The sequence below is a fragment of the Mesoplodon bidens genome (assembly GCF_964165515.1).
Source record: "Mesoplodon bidens genome assembly, chromosome: 9".
Classification (NCBI taxonomy): domain Eukaryota; kingdom Metazoa; phylum Chordata; class Mammalia; order Artiodactyla; family Ziphiidae; genus Mesoplodon; species Mesoplodon bidens.
In genome coordinates, this window is record NC_138166.1 from 30384255 (window position 1) to 30402372 (window position 18118).

General features: G+C 38.4%; 1 protein-coding gene across 3 annotated transcripts in view; it reads left to right on the forward strand.

Moving 5' to 3' along the window:
* CROT (carnitine O-octanoyltransferase) overlaps window positions 1-18118 on the forward strand; it is a 71219-nt gene that overhangs the window by 41612 nt on the left and 11489 nt on the right. For all 3 annotated transcript variants that reach the window (XM_081244537.1, XM_081244539.1, XM_081244538.1), the window contains 7 exons: window positions 2473-2556; window positions 2973-3080; window positions 3307-3437; window positions 11216-11339; window positions 12841-12919; window positions 13008-13101; window positions 13223-13342. In XM_081244537.1, the coding sequence (XP_081100663.1) occupies window positions 2473-2556; window positions 2973-3080; window positions 3307-3437; window positions 11216-11339; window positions 12841-12919; window positions 13008-13101; window positions 13223-13342 (740 nt within the window). The remainder of the gene's footprint in view (window positions 1-2472; window positions 2557-2972; window positions 3081-3306; window positions 3438-11215; window positions 11340-12840; window positions 12920-13007; window positions 13102-13222; window positions 13343-18118) is intronic.

Genomic DNA, 18118 nt, shown 5'->3' on the forward strand with positions numbered 1-18118 from the left:
TTGATGATTAACTTTCCGCCAGGAGATGAATGGATAAAATTATAAGTCAAAGATTTATATCTTTCAGTCATGCTCTTTCTTACTGGTTCCAGTATAATACTGTTGTCTTCAATGAAATAATATATGCAATATCTGTGAAAGTTCTTTGTAAAGCTACAAAGTACTACACAGTTGTGAGATGCTGTTAGAAAAGGGTCTTGTCCATGACCTCTGTGTCTTGTTATACGTGCTGTTGCTGGCAGGCAGGATGAACTGCTCTTGCATCTTATACTGACCTCCCTAGTAAGCCTTTCCTGGTGCTTTGGTGGCTGCTTACCTGGTAATGATATACCGTGTTTCTAGGCTCCATGGGCCCGTAATACAGGGCAGCAAAGCTGTGAAGTGTTAAGGCGATATTTAAGACACCTAATTACCCCCTCTGAAACTGGGCCCAAGTGTGCTGGATTCATATCTTAAACCTCCCTTCTTTCTCTCCAAGGCTAGTGGTGTCATTTTCAGTTCATGAATGGTAACTGTGTGTAATGTAAAGTGGTATCCTTAACCCAGAGGGGAAAAAACCCCATGTGATGTAATTGTCATCAAAGGAACATGGAGAAGATAAGGCAAAAAGTTTATCCTCCAGAATAAATGATGGGAAAATTCACTAGCCACAGTTCCTTTCTCTAAATACAGCTGTGAAAACTATGACACCCCTGTAACTCAGCGCATCTTTCCCACATTCCTTAAACATTGAGAATTATTTCTGCCACATTGAACACTCTTATAGATATGTACACAGAATCATTATGCTTTTAAATACTTATCTAGTGGACTGTGTGTTTACCAAAAGAAGTTCATACCCATCCTCCATTTAGCCTTCAGATTTAGTCTGCCACCCCCATCTGCTTTTCCATAGTGCTTTTACAATTCCAGAACATTTTAGCGTTGTATATGTACATACGTATACCTCCTTTGACTTCCAATACAAATAGCAATTATTTTCTCTAGATTATTCATGTTTACATCCCTTCCCATTACCTCAAGAGCCCTAATTAGGTGCTTGTGACTTTAAATATTTGTTCTTTCTCAGAAAATAAAATATATCAGTTACTTACTATACTGTGGAATATCTATCTCTTTATCATTACAAAGTGAGGTATTTGAGAATTCTGCATTTTATTATGTGTTAAGAGTGGAGGGAAGGTGAAAATAAAATATTGGGTCAAGTTTTTTTTTTTTTTTTTTAATTAGTAGACTTTACTTTTTAGAGCAAGTTCCAGATTTACAGGAAAATTAAGGAGAAAGCACAAAGTGCTCACTTGCTCTCTTTCCTGCACCCTGTTTTTCCTTTCATTGATATCTTACATTGGTATATGTTGTTACATTTGATGAACCAATATTGATACATTATTATTAACTGAATTACATAGTTTACATTGTTTCACTATTTATGTTGTACAGCTTTATGGTTTTGCCAAATGCATAATGCCATTCATTTCCCATTACACTATCTTTTTAACTCAACACAACCATCAGAGTGATCCTTTTAAATTGTAAGACAAATCATGTCAGTGCTCTGTTCATAACCCTTCAATGTCTTCCACTTTTATAAGGAAAAATTGAAAGAGGTACTTTATTTTTTTTAAACATTTAATATTTATTTCTTATTTTCTCTAATTTTTATTTATTTATTTTTCCATTTTTAAAAAATTTTTAAATTTTTAAAACATCTTTATTGGAGTACAATTGCTTTACAATGGTGTGTTAGTTTCTGCTTTATAACAGAGTGAATCAGCTATACATATACATATATCCCCATATCTCCTCCCTCTTGCATCTCCCTCCCACCCTCCCTATCCCACCCCTCTAGGTGGTCACAAAGCACCGAGCTGATCTCCCTGTGCTATGCGGCTGCTTCCCACTAGCTATCTGTTTTACATCTGGTAGTGTATATATGTCCATGCCACTCTCTCACTTCATCCTAACTTACCATTCCCCCTCCCCGTGCCCTCAGGTCCATTCTCTACAACTGTGTCTTTAGTCCTGCCCTGCCCCTAGGTTCTTCAGAACCAATTTTTTTTTTTTTTTTTTTTTTAGATTCCATATATATATGTCAGCATGCGGTATTTGTTTTTCTCTTTCTGACTTACTTCACTCTGTATGACAGACTCTGGGTCCATCCACCTCACTACAAATAACTCAGTTTTCGTTTCTTTTTATGGCTGAGTAATATTCCATTGTATATATGTGCCACATCTTCTTTATCCATCCATCTGTTGATGGACACTTAGGTTGCTTCCATGTTCTGGCTATTGTAAGTAGAGTTGCAGTGAACATTGTGGTACATGACTCTTCTTGAATTATTGTTTTCTCAGGGTATATGCCCAGTAGTGGGATTGCTGGTCGTATGGTAGTTCTATTTTTAGTTTTTTAAGGATGGGTCAAGTTTTAACTTACAAAACTTATTCACAATCTTGTGTATTTTCATTTTAGCATGCTCCTTATGATGCAATGGTTATCGTAAGCATCAGCTATTATGTTGATCAGAAAATTTTTGAGAGTGAAGGAAGATGGACGGTATGTTAGAACAAATATTTCATCCCTTTCTCCTCATAACTTTTTTTAATAAATTTATTTTATTTTTGGCTGCGTTGGGTCTTCGTTGCTGTGCGCAGGCTTTCTCTAGTTGCGGTGAGTGGGGGCTCCTCTTCGTTGCGGTGCGTGGGCTTCTCATTGTGGTGGCTTCTCTTGTTGCAGAGTACGGGCTCTAGGCGCACAGGCTTCAGTAGTTGTGGCTCGCAGGTTCTAGAGCACAGGCTGAGTAGTTGTGGTGCATGGGCTTAGTTGCTCTGCGGCATGTGGGATCTTCCCAGACCAGGGCTCAAACCCGTGTCCCCTACATTGGCAGGCAGATACTTAACCACTGCGCCACCAGGTAAGCTCTCCTCATATTTTTGTATGATATAATATTTTTAAGTTTTCCCTATTTTCAGGGTTCAGATAAAGTGCGGAATATACCACTTCCAGAGGAGCTTGTTTTCACTGTGGATGAAAAAGTATTAAATGATATCAGTCAAGCTAAAGCCCAGTATTTCAAGCAGGTAGATTTTTCACTTTTCTCTTTGATAGTGATACTTTATCTTATAACTACTATATATGAATATTTGGCTATCATGCAAGTATGACGGCATAAAACATTTAAAAATTACAACTTTGATACCTTTATTTATGTCTGATGATTATTTTAATGCAAATGATATTTTGGTTATCTTTGGGGTATTCTCCTTAGGTGTTTTTTCACTGTTCGTCTTTCATTCTTTTTGTTAGGCATCGGATCTGCAGCTTTTGGTCTATGCCTTTACGTCTTTTGGCAAAAAGCTAACCAAGAAGAAGAAGCTTCACCCTGATACCTTTGTTCAGCTGGCACTTCAGCTGGCCTATTATAGACTTCATGGACGGTGAGGACCATTCATTTTCCACTTTCAGAGTCTTGAAGTCCAAGGCTATCTTTACTATAGCTATTCTGTCATAACTCCCCAGTGTTTTTTCTTACGTTTTTCCCAGTTGGCACTGTGCCCTAATTTGTACTTTCATCAACAGTGTTATTAGAGTTTCCATCTGTGACACTTTAACAGTCTTTCCTTGTTTTTCATTACCTTGATATTTTTGAGGTGCCTGCTCTCTTCTGAGAGAGATTTGTCATTCTTTGGAATTCAGATCGCTTGGTTTTCTTGCAGCCTGTTTTCAGGTGGGTTCATGAAAAGGTATGGTTTTATAGATTAGACAGTCTTTACTCATTTTTAGGATAGGAGAGATGGTATGTTATGAATTTCTACATCCTAAGCAGAAGTGGAAGCTCCTTGATCTTCCTTTTTATAATTTTACCTGAGGGGCTTCCCTGGTGGCGCAGTGGTTGAGAGTCCGCCTGCTGATGCAGGGGACACGGGTTCGTGCCCCGGTCCGGGAAGATCCCACATGCCGCGGAGCGACTGGGCCCATGAGCCATGGCCGCTGAGCCTGCGCGTCCGGAGCCTGTGCTCTACAACGGGAGAGGCCACAACAGTGAGAGGCCCAATTAGCTTAAAAAAATAAATAAATAAAATAAAATAAAATAAAATAAAATAAAATTTTACCTGAGAATATGTATCTTTAAATGGGGTGTTTAGATCATTTACATTTAATATAATTATCAGTAAGGTTGGGTTTAAGTCTACAGTAGTGCTGTTTCTCTTTATCCCATCTATTTTTTTTTTTTTTTTTTTTTTTTCTTTTTGCGGTATGCGGGCCTCTCACTGTTGTGGCCTCTCCCGCTGCGGAGCACAGGCTCCGGACGCGCAGGCCCAGAGGCCATGGCTCACGGGCCCAGCCGCTCCGCGGCATATGGGATCCTCCCAGACCGGGGCACGAACCCGTATCCCCTGCATCGGCAGGCGGACTCTCAACCACTGCGCCACCAGGGAGGCCCCCATCTATTTTTTGTTTCTTTGTTTTTTTATCTTCTTTTGAATTCCTAGTTTTTTTTATTGTTCCTTTTATCTCCATTATCAGCTACACTGGTTTTTTTTCTATTGGTAGGGTTTTACAAAATACATCTTTAAACTTGCAATCTACCTTCAGATATTTTCCATTTAAAGTATAATGAAAGAACCTTAAAACAATGCTTCTGTTATGCTTACCTCATTCTTTGTGCTATTGTTGTCATACATTATACTTGTACATATGTTAACAACCTCATGATGCACTACTATTTTTGCCTTCAACAGTCAGTTATCTTCTTTTATTGTGGTAAAATATAAATAAAATAAAACTTGCCATTTTAACTATTTTTAAGTATATAATCCAGTGGCATTAATTACATTGACTGTGTTGTGCAACCATCACCACTGTCTATTTCCAAACTTTTTTTTAACCACCCCAAACAGAAACTCTGTACTCATTAAGCAATAATTTCCTATTCTCTCTTCTATCCCAACCCCTGGTAATCTCTAATCCACTTTCTGTCTATATGAATTCGCCTGTTCTGGATATTTCCTCTAAGTGGAATTATACATTATTTGTCCTTCTGTATCTGGCTTATTTCACTTAGGATAGTATTTTCAGTGTTTGTTCTTTTATGGCTGAATAATATTCAATTGTATGAATATACCACATTTTGTTTATCCATTCATCTGTTGACAAATGCTTGGGTTGTTTCTGCCTTTTGGCTATTGTGAATAACACTGCTGTGAACATTCACATACATGTATTGGTTTGAATCCCTGTTTTCAATTCTTTTGAGTCAATAACTAGGAGTGGAATTGCTGGGCTGTGTGGTAATTCTGTGTTTAACTTTTTGAGGAACTGCCCAACTGTTTTCCACAGTGGATACCATTTTTACGTTCCCACCAGCAATATACAAAGTAATGTATAATTGTTCCACATCCTTGCCAACACTTACTTTTCTATTAAAAAAAAAAAAAAAAGCCATCCAGAGTACTTGTGAAGTGGTATCTCATTGTGGTTTTTATTTGCATTTCCTTAGTGACTAATGAGGTTGAATATCTTCGTGTGTTTATTGGCCATTTGTATATCTTCTTTGCAAAATGTCTATTTAAATCCTTTGTGCATTTGGTAATTCAGTTGTCATTTTGTTGTTGAATTTTAAGGGTTCTTTATGTATTGTAGATATGAAACCCTTATCAGATAGGTGTTTTGCAAATATTTTCTCTCATTCTGCAGGTTGTCTTTTCATTCTCGAGAGTATGCTTTGATGCACAAAGTTTTAAATTTTGAAGTCCAATTTATCTGTTTATTTCATTTGTTGCCTGTGCTTTTGGTGTCATATCCAAGAAATCATTGCCAAATCCAGTATTACAAAACTTTCCCCATATGTTTTCTTCTAAGAGTTTTATAGTTTTAGCTCTTACTTTAGGTCTTTGATCCATTTTGAGTTAATTTTTGTGTAGGGGGTATGGTAAGGATCAAAATTCACTCTTTTGCATATGGATATCCAGTTTTCTTAGCATTATTTGTGAAGAGACTGTCCTTTCCCTATTGAGTGGTCTTGACACTCTTGTCCAAAATCAATTGACCATAGATGAGGGTTTGTTTCTGGGTCAGTGTGTTGTTCAGTGTGTCTCTTCTTGTGTTCATACGACACTGTTTTGATTATTGTAGCTTTGCAGTAAGTTTTGAAATCTGGAACTAATGAGTACTTCATCTTTGTTCTTTTTTTTTTTTAAGATTTATTTATTATTTATTTATTTATTTTATTTATTATTTTTGGCTGTGTTGCATCTTAGCTGCGGCATGCAGGACCTTCGTTGACGCATGCAGGATCTTTGCTTTGAGGTGCATGGGCTCTTCGTTGTGGCGCACGGGCTTCTCTCTAGTTGTGGCTTGTGGGTTTTCTCTTTTCTAGTTGTGGTGCACGGGCTCTGTAGTTTGTAGCATGCAGTCTCTCTAGTTGAGGCGCACGAACTCAGTAGTTGTGGCACACGGGCTTATTTGCCCCAAGGCATGTGGGATCTTAGTTCCCTGACCAGGGATTGAACTTGCGTCCCCTGCATTGGAAGGCGGATTCTCTACCACTGGACCACCAGGGAAGTCCCCTTCACCTTAGTTCTTGAAAAGAAGATTGTTCTGGCGACTCTGGGTTCCTTGAAATTCCATATGAATTTTAGGATGAGTTTTCCCATTTTTGTAAAAATGTCGTTGGGATTTTGATAGAGATTGCGTTGCATCTGTAGATCCCTTTTAGTAGTATTGTCATCTTAACAATATTAAGTCTTCTAATCCATGAACATGGGGTCCCTTTGCATTTATTTATGTCTTTTTAAATTTCTTTCAATGTTTTGTAGTTTTTGGTGTACAGGTCTTTTTGCCTCCTTGGTTAAACTTAATCCTAAGTATTTGATTCTTTTTGATGCTGTTGTAAATTGTTTTCTTGATTTTCTTTTCAGATTATTTATTGCTAGTGTATGGAAATGCAACTGATTTTTGCATTTTGACTTTATATCCTGAAACTGCTGAATTCCTTTATTAGCTCTAACAGTTTTTTGTGGACTCTAGCGTTTTATGTATAAGACCACATATCTGTGACTAGAGATAGGTTGGATTTTGTCAAAGGCTTTTCTATATCAATTGCGATGATCATATAGGTCTTTTTCTCCATTCTATTAATGTAGTATATTACATTGATTTTCATATGTTGAACCATCCTTGGATTCCTGGGATGAATCCCATTTGGTCATGGTGTATCATCCTTTTAATCTGCTGCTGAATTCAGTTTGCTAGTAATTTGTTGAGGATTTTTGCATCTATATTCATAATGGGTATTGGTCTATAGTGTCTTTTCTTGCAGTGTCTTTTCTTGCAGTGTCTTTGCATGGTTTTGGTATCAGGGTAATGCTGGCCTCATATTATGAGTAAGGAAATGGTCCTTCCTCACCAGTGTTTTTGGAAGAGTTTGAGAAGGATTGGTGTTAATTCTTTAAGTATTAGAATTCATCAGTGAAGCCATCTGGTCCAGAACTTACCTTTGTTCAGAGGTTTTTGATTGCTCATTGATCTTGTTACTTGTTATACATCTAGTCAGATTTCTATTTTTTCTTGAGTTAGATTTGGTAGTTTGTGTGTTTCTCAGAATATGTCCATTTCATCTAGGCTATCCAATTTATTGTATACAGTTCATAATATTCTCTTACAATCCTTTTTATTTCTGTAAAGTCAATAGTAATGCCCTCTTTCTCATAGTTGATTGTAGTAATTGGAGTCTTCTCCCTTTTTTTCCTTAGTGTAGCTAAAAGCTTGTCAATTTTGTTGATCTTTGCAAAGAACCAACTTTGGTTTAGTTAACTTTATTTTTCATTTCTGTATTTTGTTTATCTCTACTGTAATCTCAATTTCTTTTTTTGCTGGCTTTGGGGCTAGTTTGCTCTTCTTTATTTATTTATTTATTTATTTATTTATTTATTTATTTTTTTGCTGTACGTGGGCCTCTCACTGTTGTGGCCTCTCCCGTTGCGGAGCACAGGCTCCGGACGCGCAGGCTCAGCAGCCATGGCTCACGGGCCCAGGTGCTCCGCGGCATGTGGGATCTTCCCGGACCAGGACACGAACTCGTGTCCCCTGCATCGGCAGGCAGACTCTCAACCACTGCGCCACCAGGGAAGCCCTGCTCTTCTTTTTTTAAATTCTTTAAAGTGTGCAGTTAGTTTACTGATTTGAGATCTTCTTTAATGTAAGTATTTAGAGCCATAAATTTGCCTCTGAACAGTGCTTTTGCTTCATTCCATAAATTGTGGTATGTTCTACTTTTCATTCATCACAGGGTGTTTTCTAATTTACCTTGTGATTTCTCCCTGAACAATTGGTTAAGAGTTTGTTGTTTTATTTCTACATATTTGTGAATTTTTCAGTTTTTCTTGTTACTGCTTTTTAGCTTCATCCCATTGCCATTGAAGAAGATACTTTGTATGATTCCAGTCTTTTTAAATTTATTGAGACTTATTCTGTGGCCTAATATATGGTCTGTCCTGGAGAATGTTCTATGTGCACTTGAGAAGAATTTGTATTCTGCTGTTCTTAGTAGCATATTCTATATATGTCTTTTAGGTGTAGTTATTTATAGTGTTGTTCAAGTCTTCTCTTTCCTTATTAGATCTTCTTTCTATGTGTTTTATCCATTATTGAAAGTTGGGTACTGAAGTCTGCAAGTATTTTAGAGCTGTCTAGTTCTCTTCAACTCTGTCAGTGTTTGTTTCATATATCTTATAGTTCTGTTGTTTGGTGCATATATTTTTATAATTGTTATATCTTGATGAATTAAATCTTTTATCAGTAAATAATGTCCTGTTTGTCTCATTCATCCTTTTTACTTAAAATATATTTTGTCTGATATATATACAGCCACTCCTAATGGAAAAAAAAATTGTATAGCCACTCAAACTCTCTTTTGGTTACTATCTTTTTTCATCATTTTACTTTTAACCTCTTACTGTCTTTGTTTCTAAACAGAATCTCTTGTGGACAGTATATAGATGATGTTTTTTGTTTATCTTGCCAATCTCTGCCTTTGATTGGAGAGTTACTGATAAGGAGGGAGAATTCTGCCATTTAGCTGTGTATCCTGTAGGTCTTACGTGTTTTTGTTCTTCAATTCCTCCGTTACTTTCTTTTTTGGTAGTAGTGATTTTGATTTTTTTTTGGAGTGTACCATTTTGATTTCCCTATTCTTTCTTTGTATTTTTTAAGCCATTTTCTTTATGGCTACCTTGGAAATTACATTTAACGTCTTAAATTTATAACAACCTAGTTTGAATAATACCAGCTTACTTTTAATAGTATACAAACACTGTGCTTTTATCCATCTCTGTACCACCCTCTTTATTTTATCACAGATTACATCTTTTTACATTGTGTGTCCATTAACATAAATTTATATTACTGTTCTATGTATTTGCCCTTTAAGTAAAAAGACTGTTAAACATTGTTGTTCAATCTCCCATGTTTCCTATAAACTGGTAGATAGATTTGGCAACTTGAGACTAGTAATCGATTATTTTTATTATTTTTTATAACAGTAAATCAAATAGTTAATATTATTTGTTTCCTATCACATCCTATTCAGATTGAGGGTGAGTTCAGTTGTTAGCCAACATCCGTTATAAAGTTTCCTCCCTGATTCTTTTACCTAATGGTTTTAGTGGCCATTGATGATCATTACCAAGATCTATTATTTCATTACAGGTTGCAGAGTAGTGATATTTTGTCATTCATTCTTACTGCTTTTATCTTCGTTTTTTAAAGAATGCTATTTTAGTGGTGGTTTAAATTTTTTATTTTTTATTTTTTTGCTGTATGTGGGCCTCTCACTGTTGTGGCCTCTCCCGTTGCGGAGCACAGGCTCCGGACGTGCAGGCTCAGCAGCCATGGCTCACGGGCCCAGCCACTCCGTGGCATGTGGGTTCTTCCCGGACCGGGGCACGAACCCGTGTCCCCTGCATCGGCAGGCGGACTCTCAACCACTGCACCACCAAGGAAGCCTGGTGGTTTAAATTTTTATTTACACTTTCTCCTTCACATTTTGAAAGGATACTATTTCAGCTCAGGGAGAGTCTTATAGAAACACTGAACAGAGGAGGCTCAATAACTGCGGGAATTCCCTGGTGATCCAGTGGTTAAGACACGGTGCTTTCACTGCCATGGACCTGGGTTCAATCCCTGGTCAGGGAACTAAGAATCCCACAAGCCGCATGTCATGGCCAAAAAAAAAAAAAAACAACTGTTTGAGCCCTCTTAGTGCCCACGTTCAGACCTTTTACTCTTCCGTTTGACTGCTTTAACTCTAAATTCCTGTCACCAGGAAAGTAAGAGAGCTTTGTACCAAAAATTGTTAAATCATTCTCCACCCCAGGAAAACAGTCATCATTCTAGGGAACTTCTTAAATAATGCTTTTACTTAATTCTAGAGTCATTCATGTTCTGTAGGAGGAAACTAAAGGCCAAGGACTCTATTATCCCGTATCTTAGTAGCGTAAAACAACAAACATTTATCATCTCACATTTTCTGTCTGTCAGGAGTCCAGGCACAGCTTAGCTGGGTGCCTCTGGCTTCAGGTCTCTTGTCAGGTTGTAGTCAGGGTGTCAGCCAGGACCGTGTCTTCATCTGAAGGCACCCCTTAAAGAGGATCCGCGTACAGTCTCACTCACATGGTTATTAGTAAGGTTCATTTCCTCCCAAGCTGTTGTCCAGAGGCCTCTCTGTTTCTTGCCACCTGGGCCTCTCTACAGGGCAACTCCCAGCATGGCAGCAGGCTTTCCTCAGAATAAGGAGATGAGAGAGCTCTCTTTGTAACCTGATTTCAGAAGTGACATCTCATTACTTCTGTCATATTCCTTTCATTAGAAGGAAGACACTAAATGCATCCCACACGCAGTGTGAGGGGTTATCCCAGGGCATCTGCAGGAGGCGGGGATCACTGGGGGCATCTCACGCCACCTGCCACAGATGCCAATGTACACAACCTGACAGCAGCCAAGCCTTTGAAACATTTCCTGTTATACCAGGCCACAGTACATTTTGCTCTTTGATGTTGAAAACAGCCTCTTTGTTATTGAAAATCTCAGTTGTAGTCTGTATTGTAGAACTTAGTCTCTGACCAAAGCCAGCTTTATTAGGTAAACTCTCTTTGTAATAACATTAGAGCATTTTCTTTCTCATGATACATTTTCTTATTTTCATTTTTTCTTGTAGCCCTGGTTGCTGCTATGAAACAGCTATGACAAGATACTTTTATCATGGCCGTACAGAGACTGTGCGATCATGTACAGTAGAAGCAGTCAGATGGTGCCAATCCATGCAGGATCCTTCTACCAGTGTGAGTATTTGAAAAGAAAAAATTAACAGAATTTGTCTGTTCTAAAGGAAACTTGGCTCTTAAATAACTAACTTCTTCAAATCCCTGGATCAGTAAAATATTTTCAGACCCTTTTTTCTGGAAACTTTCAAACATTTCTTCATTTGCCAGTGAAGTATATACTTGGAAAGAATAAGAAACAGGGAAGACCTGATAAGAAGCCCATTTGTGTCATTTTCTAGGCAAAGTAACTTCAACACCTTGAGTATTTCACTACTGTTGATCTTCCTTTAGATAACACGCATAAAATGTAGACTCTCCCAAAGTGCCTTTAAAGGAAGCTTTTCTTGATGTGGTGGAACATTTTTGAAATCAGATTTTTTTTTGTATATTAGAACCAGTACAGCTTTATATGTTTTGTTTTATACTTTAAGCATTTACACAAAAGGGTAGTTCCTTCCCACTGCTGTTTTGGTATTGCATTTATTTCTTTAGTTTTGATTGACATAGTTATGTATATGTTAACTTATTTTAATTTCATAGAGCTGCTTCATTATCATTTTTGTACACCTATGCTTTAGTTTTGAAATCGTAATTGCTTCTGTCTTTACACTTGTTGATATCACTTCAGTGCTGCCCACAAGTTTCTGTTTTCTTGTTCTGGGAAAGAAATAATCAAGTTGCAGGGCATATAGGAAAGAAAAGGCAGAGAGGAAGCGGGTAAGGGTAAGGGGGTAGATAGATTGGAAGTTTGGGATTGATGTGTACACACTGCTATATTTAAAATAGATGACCAACAGGGACCTACTGTATAGCACAGGGAACTCTGCTCAATATTCTATAATAACCTAAATGGGAAAAAAAATCTGAAAAAGAATGGATAAATGTATATGTATAACTATATCGCTTTGCTGTACACCTGAAACTAACACAACATCTTCATCAACTATACTCCAATATAAAATAAAAATTAAAAAAATAAAGGCAGTGGAAGAAGTGAGGAAAAAGACAGAAAAGTTATACATCTCAAGGTCTTTCTCAGAGTCTTATGTCTCTCCAAAATTACCCAAATTCTAATTACTTTTTTTAAAATTAATTAATTAATGAATTTTTTGGCTGCGTTGGGTCTTTGTTGCTGCGTGCGGGCTTTCTCTAGTTGCAACAAGCGGGGGCTACTCTTTGTTGCGGTGTGTGGGCTTCTCATTGCGGTGGCTTCTCTTGTTGCGGAGCATGGGCTCTAGGCATGCGGGCTTCAGTAGTTGTAGCACGCAGGCTCAGTAGTTGTGGCTCGCGGGCCCTAGAGCGCAGGCTCAGTAGTTGTGGCGCACGGGCTTAGTTGCTCCACGGCATGTGGGATCTTCCTGGACCAGGGCTTAAACCCGTATCCCTTGCACTGACGGGTGGATTCTTAACCACTGTGCCCCAAGGGAAGTCCTGCCAAATTCTGATTACTTTGAGCTCAGGTTTTTTGTTTGGTTTCTGTACAGTTTGTTATTGAAGTATCTCTTGATTTTTAACACAGCTTTTTGAGCAGCAGCACAGGATGTTAGAAGCTTTTGCAAAACATAATAAAATGATGAAAGATTGTTCAACTGGAAAAGGTACTTATACTGGTTTTTTTCTGACTTAAAAAAAATTCTCTTGTGCTGAAAACATTTTTCTAACTTCAGGTTTGGGGTTTTATTGCAGGATTTGACCGTCATTTGTTAGGTCTCTCACTCATAGCAAAAGAGGAATGTCTCCCTGTTCCAGAACTCTTTACAGACCCACTTTTCTCCAGAAGGTAATATAATGTAGTGTTTTGTAACCTCATCAGTTTCTTTCTTCCTGAATGTTAAAAGCTTTTCAGAAACAATGTAAGCTTCTGTAAGCCTAGTAAAATATCCTTTCTTTGTGCCATACAGTGGAGGAGGTGGAAACTTCGTTCTCTCAACAAGTCTGATTGGTTATTTAAGAGTCCAGGGAGTGGTGGTTCCCATGGTACACAATGGATATGGATTTTTCTATCATATCAGAGATGACAGGTGAGGCTGCTCTTTTTATTTTTTAATTTAAAAAATTTTTTAGTTTAGTATATTTTATTTGCATCTATAAATTTTATTTTTAGAATAGTATTTTATTTTATTTTTTTAACATCTTTATTATTCTTAACTGTGCTCACTTTTGTTGTTTGTCTTCCCTACACTATGATTCTGATGGTGTTGTCATCTGTCACTTGCTGCATGGGCAATTATTTTTTTACCACTTAGGCGTTTAATGCGTATTTGTTTCTCTTTCCTGCTTTTGAGACATTTGTCAAATCAGTCCTTTAGGTGTTTTGTGCAGAGCACTGTTTCAGGTTGACTCAGTGATCATGTCATCATCATCCTCCAAAATCAGTACACATATTACCATATTTGTTCTACCCAAGGTATTTGATGACAAGTTCAGATAAAATTTGATGGTCTGTAAATACGTGGTGGTTAGTGCAGTCATAGACAATACTAATGAGACCAAGACAAGAGACAAGGTAAATTAATTTGTGTTCAGAAAAGGATGTTTTACCAATTCAGATGCATTTCATTTTGCTTGTATGGGGTTTGACTTAAATTTGTGGGAAGAATGAGAAAGAAAATACTAAAACCTGGTAGGGGAAAGAGAGGTGGAGAACAAGGTAATAGCGAATTGACAGAAAGGCTTAGAAAGTCCCCTTTCACAGAGTCTGGCCGTCTCTTCACAGGGGTCTGTCAGAGCTTGGGAATTAAGATAATGGGGCCACATATAGCACCATATGAATAAGAAGAGAGCAGGCTTAGAGGCATTTCAGGTGGAATGTGAAAAATGGGAATAATAATATGCGTGACACCTTATCTTTGATAAAGGAGGCAAGAATATACAATGGAGAAAAGACAGCCTCTTCAATAAGTGGTGCTGGGAAAACTGGACAGCTACATGTAAAAGAATGAACTTAAAACACTCCCTAACACCATACACAAAAATAAACTCAAAATGGATTAAAGACCTAAATGTAAAGCCAGACACTATCAAACTCTTAGAAGAAAACACAGGCAGAACACTCTATGACATAAATCACAGCAAGATCCTTTTTGACCCACCTCCTAGAGAAATAGAAATAAAAACAAAATAAACAAATGGGACCTAATGAAACTTAAAAGCTTTTGCACAGCAAAGGAAACCATAAACGAGATGAAAAGACAACCCTCAGAATGGGAGAAAATATTTGCCAATGAAACAACTCACAAAGGATTAATCTCCAAAATTTACAAGGAGCTCATGCAGCTCAATATCAAAAAAACAAACAACCCAATCCAAAAATGGGCAGAAGACCTAAATAGACATTTCTCCAAAGAAGATATACAGATTGCCAACAAACACATGAAAGAATGCTCAACATCATTAATCATTAGAGAAATGCAAATCAAAACTACAGTGCGATATCATCTCACACCGGTCAGGATGGCCATCGTCCAAAAATCTAGAAACAAATGCTGGACAGGGTGTGGAGAAAAGGGAACCCTCTTGCACTGTTGGTGGGAATGTAAATTGGTACAGCCACTTGGAGAACAGTATGGAGGTTCCTTAAAAAACTAAAAACAGAACTACCATACGACCCAGCAATCCCACTACTGGGTATATACCCTGAGAAAACCATAATTCAAAAAGAGTCATGTACAAAAATGTTCATTGCAGCTCTATTTACAATAGCCAGGTCATGGAAGCAACCTAAGTGTCCATCGACGGATGGATAAAGAAGATGTGGCACATATATACAATGGAATATTACTCAGCCATAAAAAGAAACGAAACTGAGTTATTTGTAGTGAGGTGGATGGATCTAGAGTCTGTCATACAGAGTGAAGTAAGTCAGAAAGAGAAAAACAAATACCGTATGCTAACACATATATATGGAATAAAAAAAAAATGGTCATGAAGAACCTAGGAGCAAGATGGGAATAAAGACACAGACCTACTAGAGAATGGACTTGCGGATACAGGGTGGGGGAAGGTTAAGCTGGGACAAAGTGAGAGAGTGGCATGGACATAGATACACTACCAAACGTAAAATAGATAGCTAGTGGGAAGCAGCCACATAGCACAGGGAGATCAGCTCAGTGCTTTGTGACCACCTAGAGGGGTGAGATAGGGAGGGTGGGAGGGAGGGAGATGCAAGAGGGAAGAGATATGGGGACGTATGTATGTGTATAACTGATTCACTTTGTTATAAAGCAGAAACTAACACACCATTGTAAAGCAATTATACTCCAATAAAGATGTTTAAAAAATTTTTTTAAATCGGATGTGGCCAGATGTGGCAAGGCCCCCAACGGTAACCAGAGCTCTCACCCTTGGTCCACTCTGAGGCTGCATTCAGTGTGTAAATGCAATGCTAGGACACCAGTTCCAGCCTACTGTACATGATGGAGCAATAAAGTTTTACTGAAGATTTTTTGGAGAAGGTGTGGAAGAAGAGTGACATTGCATACCACGTGGCAAACATCACAGCAATTCCCTTTAAACATCTATGTTCCCCCGGAATTTCCTCTCTAAATATCAGCCTCCTGGGACTTCCCTCGTGGTCCAGTGAGCAAGACTCCGTGCTGTGGTGCTCCAAGGACAAGGGTGCTTCAAGGACAAAGGACGACCCTGCCTGCAAACGTTTTAGCGTCACACCGCCTACTGGACTCTTAATCACCCTCCCCACCGTGTTGCGATGGTTATGAAATTCCTGAGCCCACCTGGGTGATGGGACCTGTCCCAAATAAGGAAAGGCATCTGCCCTGTCCCACTCTATAGAAGGAAGGTATATATGCCTTGACCAATCAGTAAATGAAATTTTCACCTGGGACCATTCCTTTGTTCTCTGGCTATAAAAACTGACTAATAGCACATGTTCGGAATAGGAAGTCAGCCCACTGTTCTGGCAGTGACCCTTCCCTCTCATAAATTCTGTCTTCTTTAAAAAAAGTGTGACATAGTTCAGTTTCTAAGATACTGTTTTTCTATTTTTCCTTTTTTAAAAGAGTTTACAGTCAGTGTTATTTTTTCAAAATTTTATCATCTGTCTCCATGTCAAGCGTGATTTTTGCATACCAGGGGTGCTTGTATTTGTTGGCATCTAAGTCTTAGATGATGTATTCCCATAGTATTCAGTTTCTATACGTTAATCTACAAATTAAAGGTTGAATGATAAAAGTTAAACATGGATCTTATTAGCCATGTTTATCCTTTACCAGGTCCAAAATCATCATCATATACAGAGAATAACTAAGGATTCTGACATATTCTCTGACAAGTCGTGGATGTTACATTGCATGCAGTGATAAGAGTTTAAGCCAGATATGCCTCAGCTCTTTGACTTTTTGAAAAATGTATTTTTAATGATCCTGGGACAGTTTCCATTCACTTATTCAGGAAATATTTAATGAGAACTTAAAATGTGCCAAGGATTGTTTTAGGTGCTAAGGATACAAGACAGACAAAACCCCTCTCTTAAAGATAGTATTTCCTACTTGGGAAACAGGAACAAGAGCAAACAAGTAAGCAGGATAACTGCAAATAGTGATGAATGTTGTAGAGCAAATAATCAAATTGTTGTGGTAATAGAGAAAAACTGGTAGAGACGGAGCACTGCTTTATATAGTATGTGGTCAGGGAAGGTGTCTGAGGGAGGGATAATGAAACTGAGATGTTAAGGATGGGAAGGAATTTGTCATACGAATAGCCAGGAAAACAGCTCTCCAGAATCTGATCCCTGCTTGCTCTCTCCAACTCTCCCGCCCTGGCTGAGCCACCGTCTTCTCCCACTTAGGTCACTGCAGCAAGTTCTCTGCAGTCTTCTTGCCTCCACCTGTCCTTCCCTACAGACCATTCTCTACACAGTAGCCCTGATGGCCAAATGGAACTCAACTCGAATTGTTCTCCTACTCAGAACCTTCCGAGGGCTTTTGCTTTCACTCATGTAAGATCCAAAGTCCTCCTGAGAGACCCTACATGATCTAGGTCTCATCTACCTCTCACCCTGTCTCCTAGAAGGCTGTCACTGATTCCCTTGTACCTTGAACGTGCCAGGCAAGCGCCCTCGTCAAGGCCTTCACGGTCATGATTTCCTCGGCTTAGTAGTTTCTTCCCTGAAATACGTGCAAGGATGACTCCCTTATCTCAGATAAGTATTTGCTCTCATCTGAGAGGCCTTCCCTAACCATCTAAAATAGCATTTTTCCCCCTTCCCCACACACACCTGCTGCATTTTAACCACCGTGTGTGTGTGTGTGTGTATGTGTATGTATGTACTTATTTGCATGTTACCTATCTTTCCTTCCTAGAATACAATCCCACAAACGTGGTCTTTGTTTTTGTATCCCCAGCTCTGTAACAATACCTCATAAATATGTTGCACTCAGTAAACGTTTCACGATGACTTTGTTGTTTAACATAAGCATACAGGTCTGAGGGTAGGGAAGAGGTTGGAATTTTAAGGGACAGAGGCACTATAGCTATACATTAACAATTGAGTGGGAGGGTGGTAGAAGAAGAGATTGAAGAGCGGTAGACAAGAGCTAAATCTGGTAGGGAGGGCAGTGTTCTCAGCCCTGAGTGCACAAGAATCACCTGGAGAACTTTAAAAACAGCACTCCTGGAGATACTGATTTGGTTGCGGTGGTCAGTTGATGTAGGGCCTTGTAACATGCTAAGGAGTCTGGATTTTCTCCTAAAAATAATGGAAAGCATTTTACCAATTTTAAGTGTGAAAGGTACATTTTATTTACATGTGAAAAGGATCGTTGGCTGTTACATGCAAT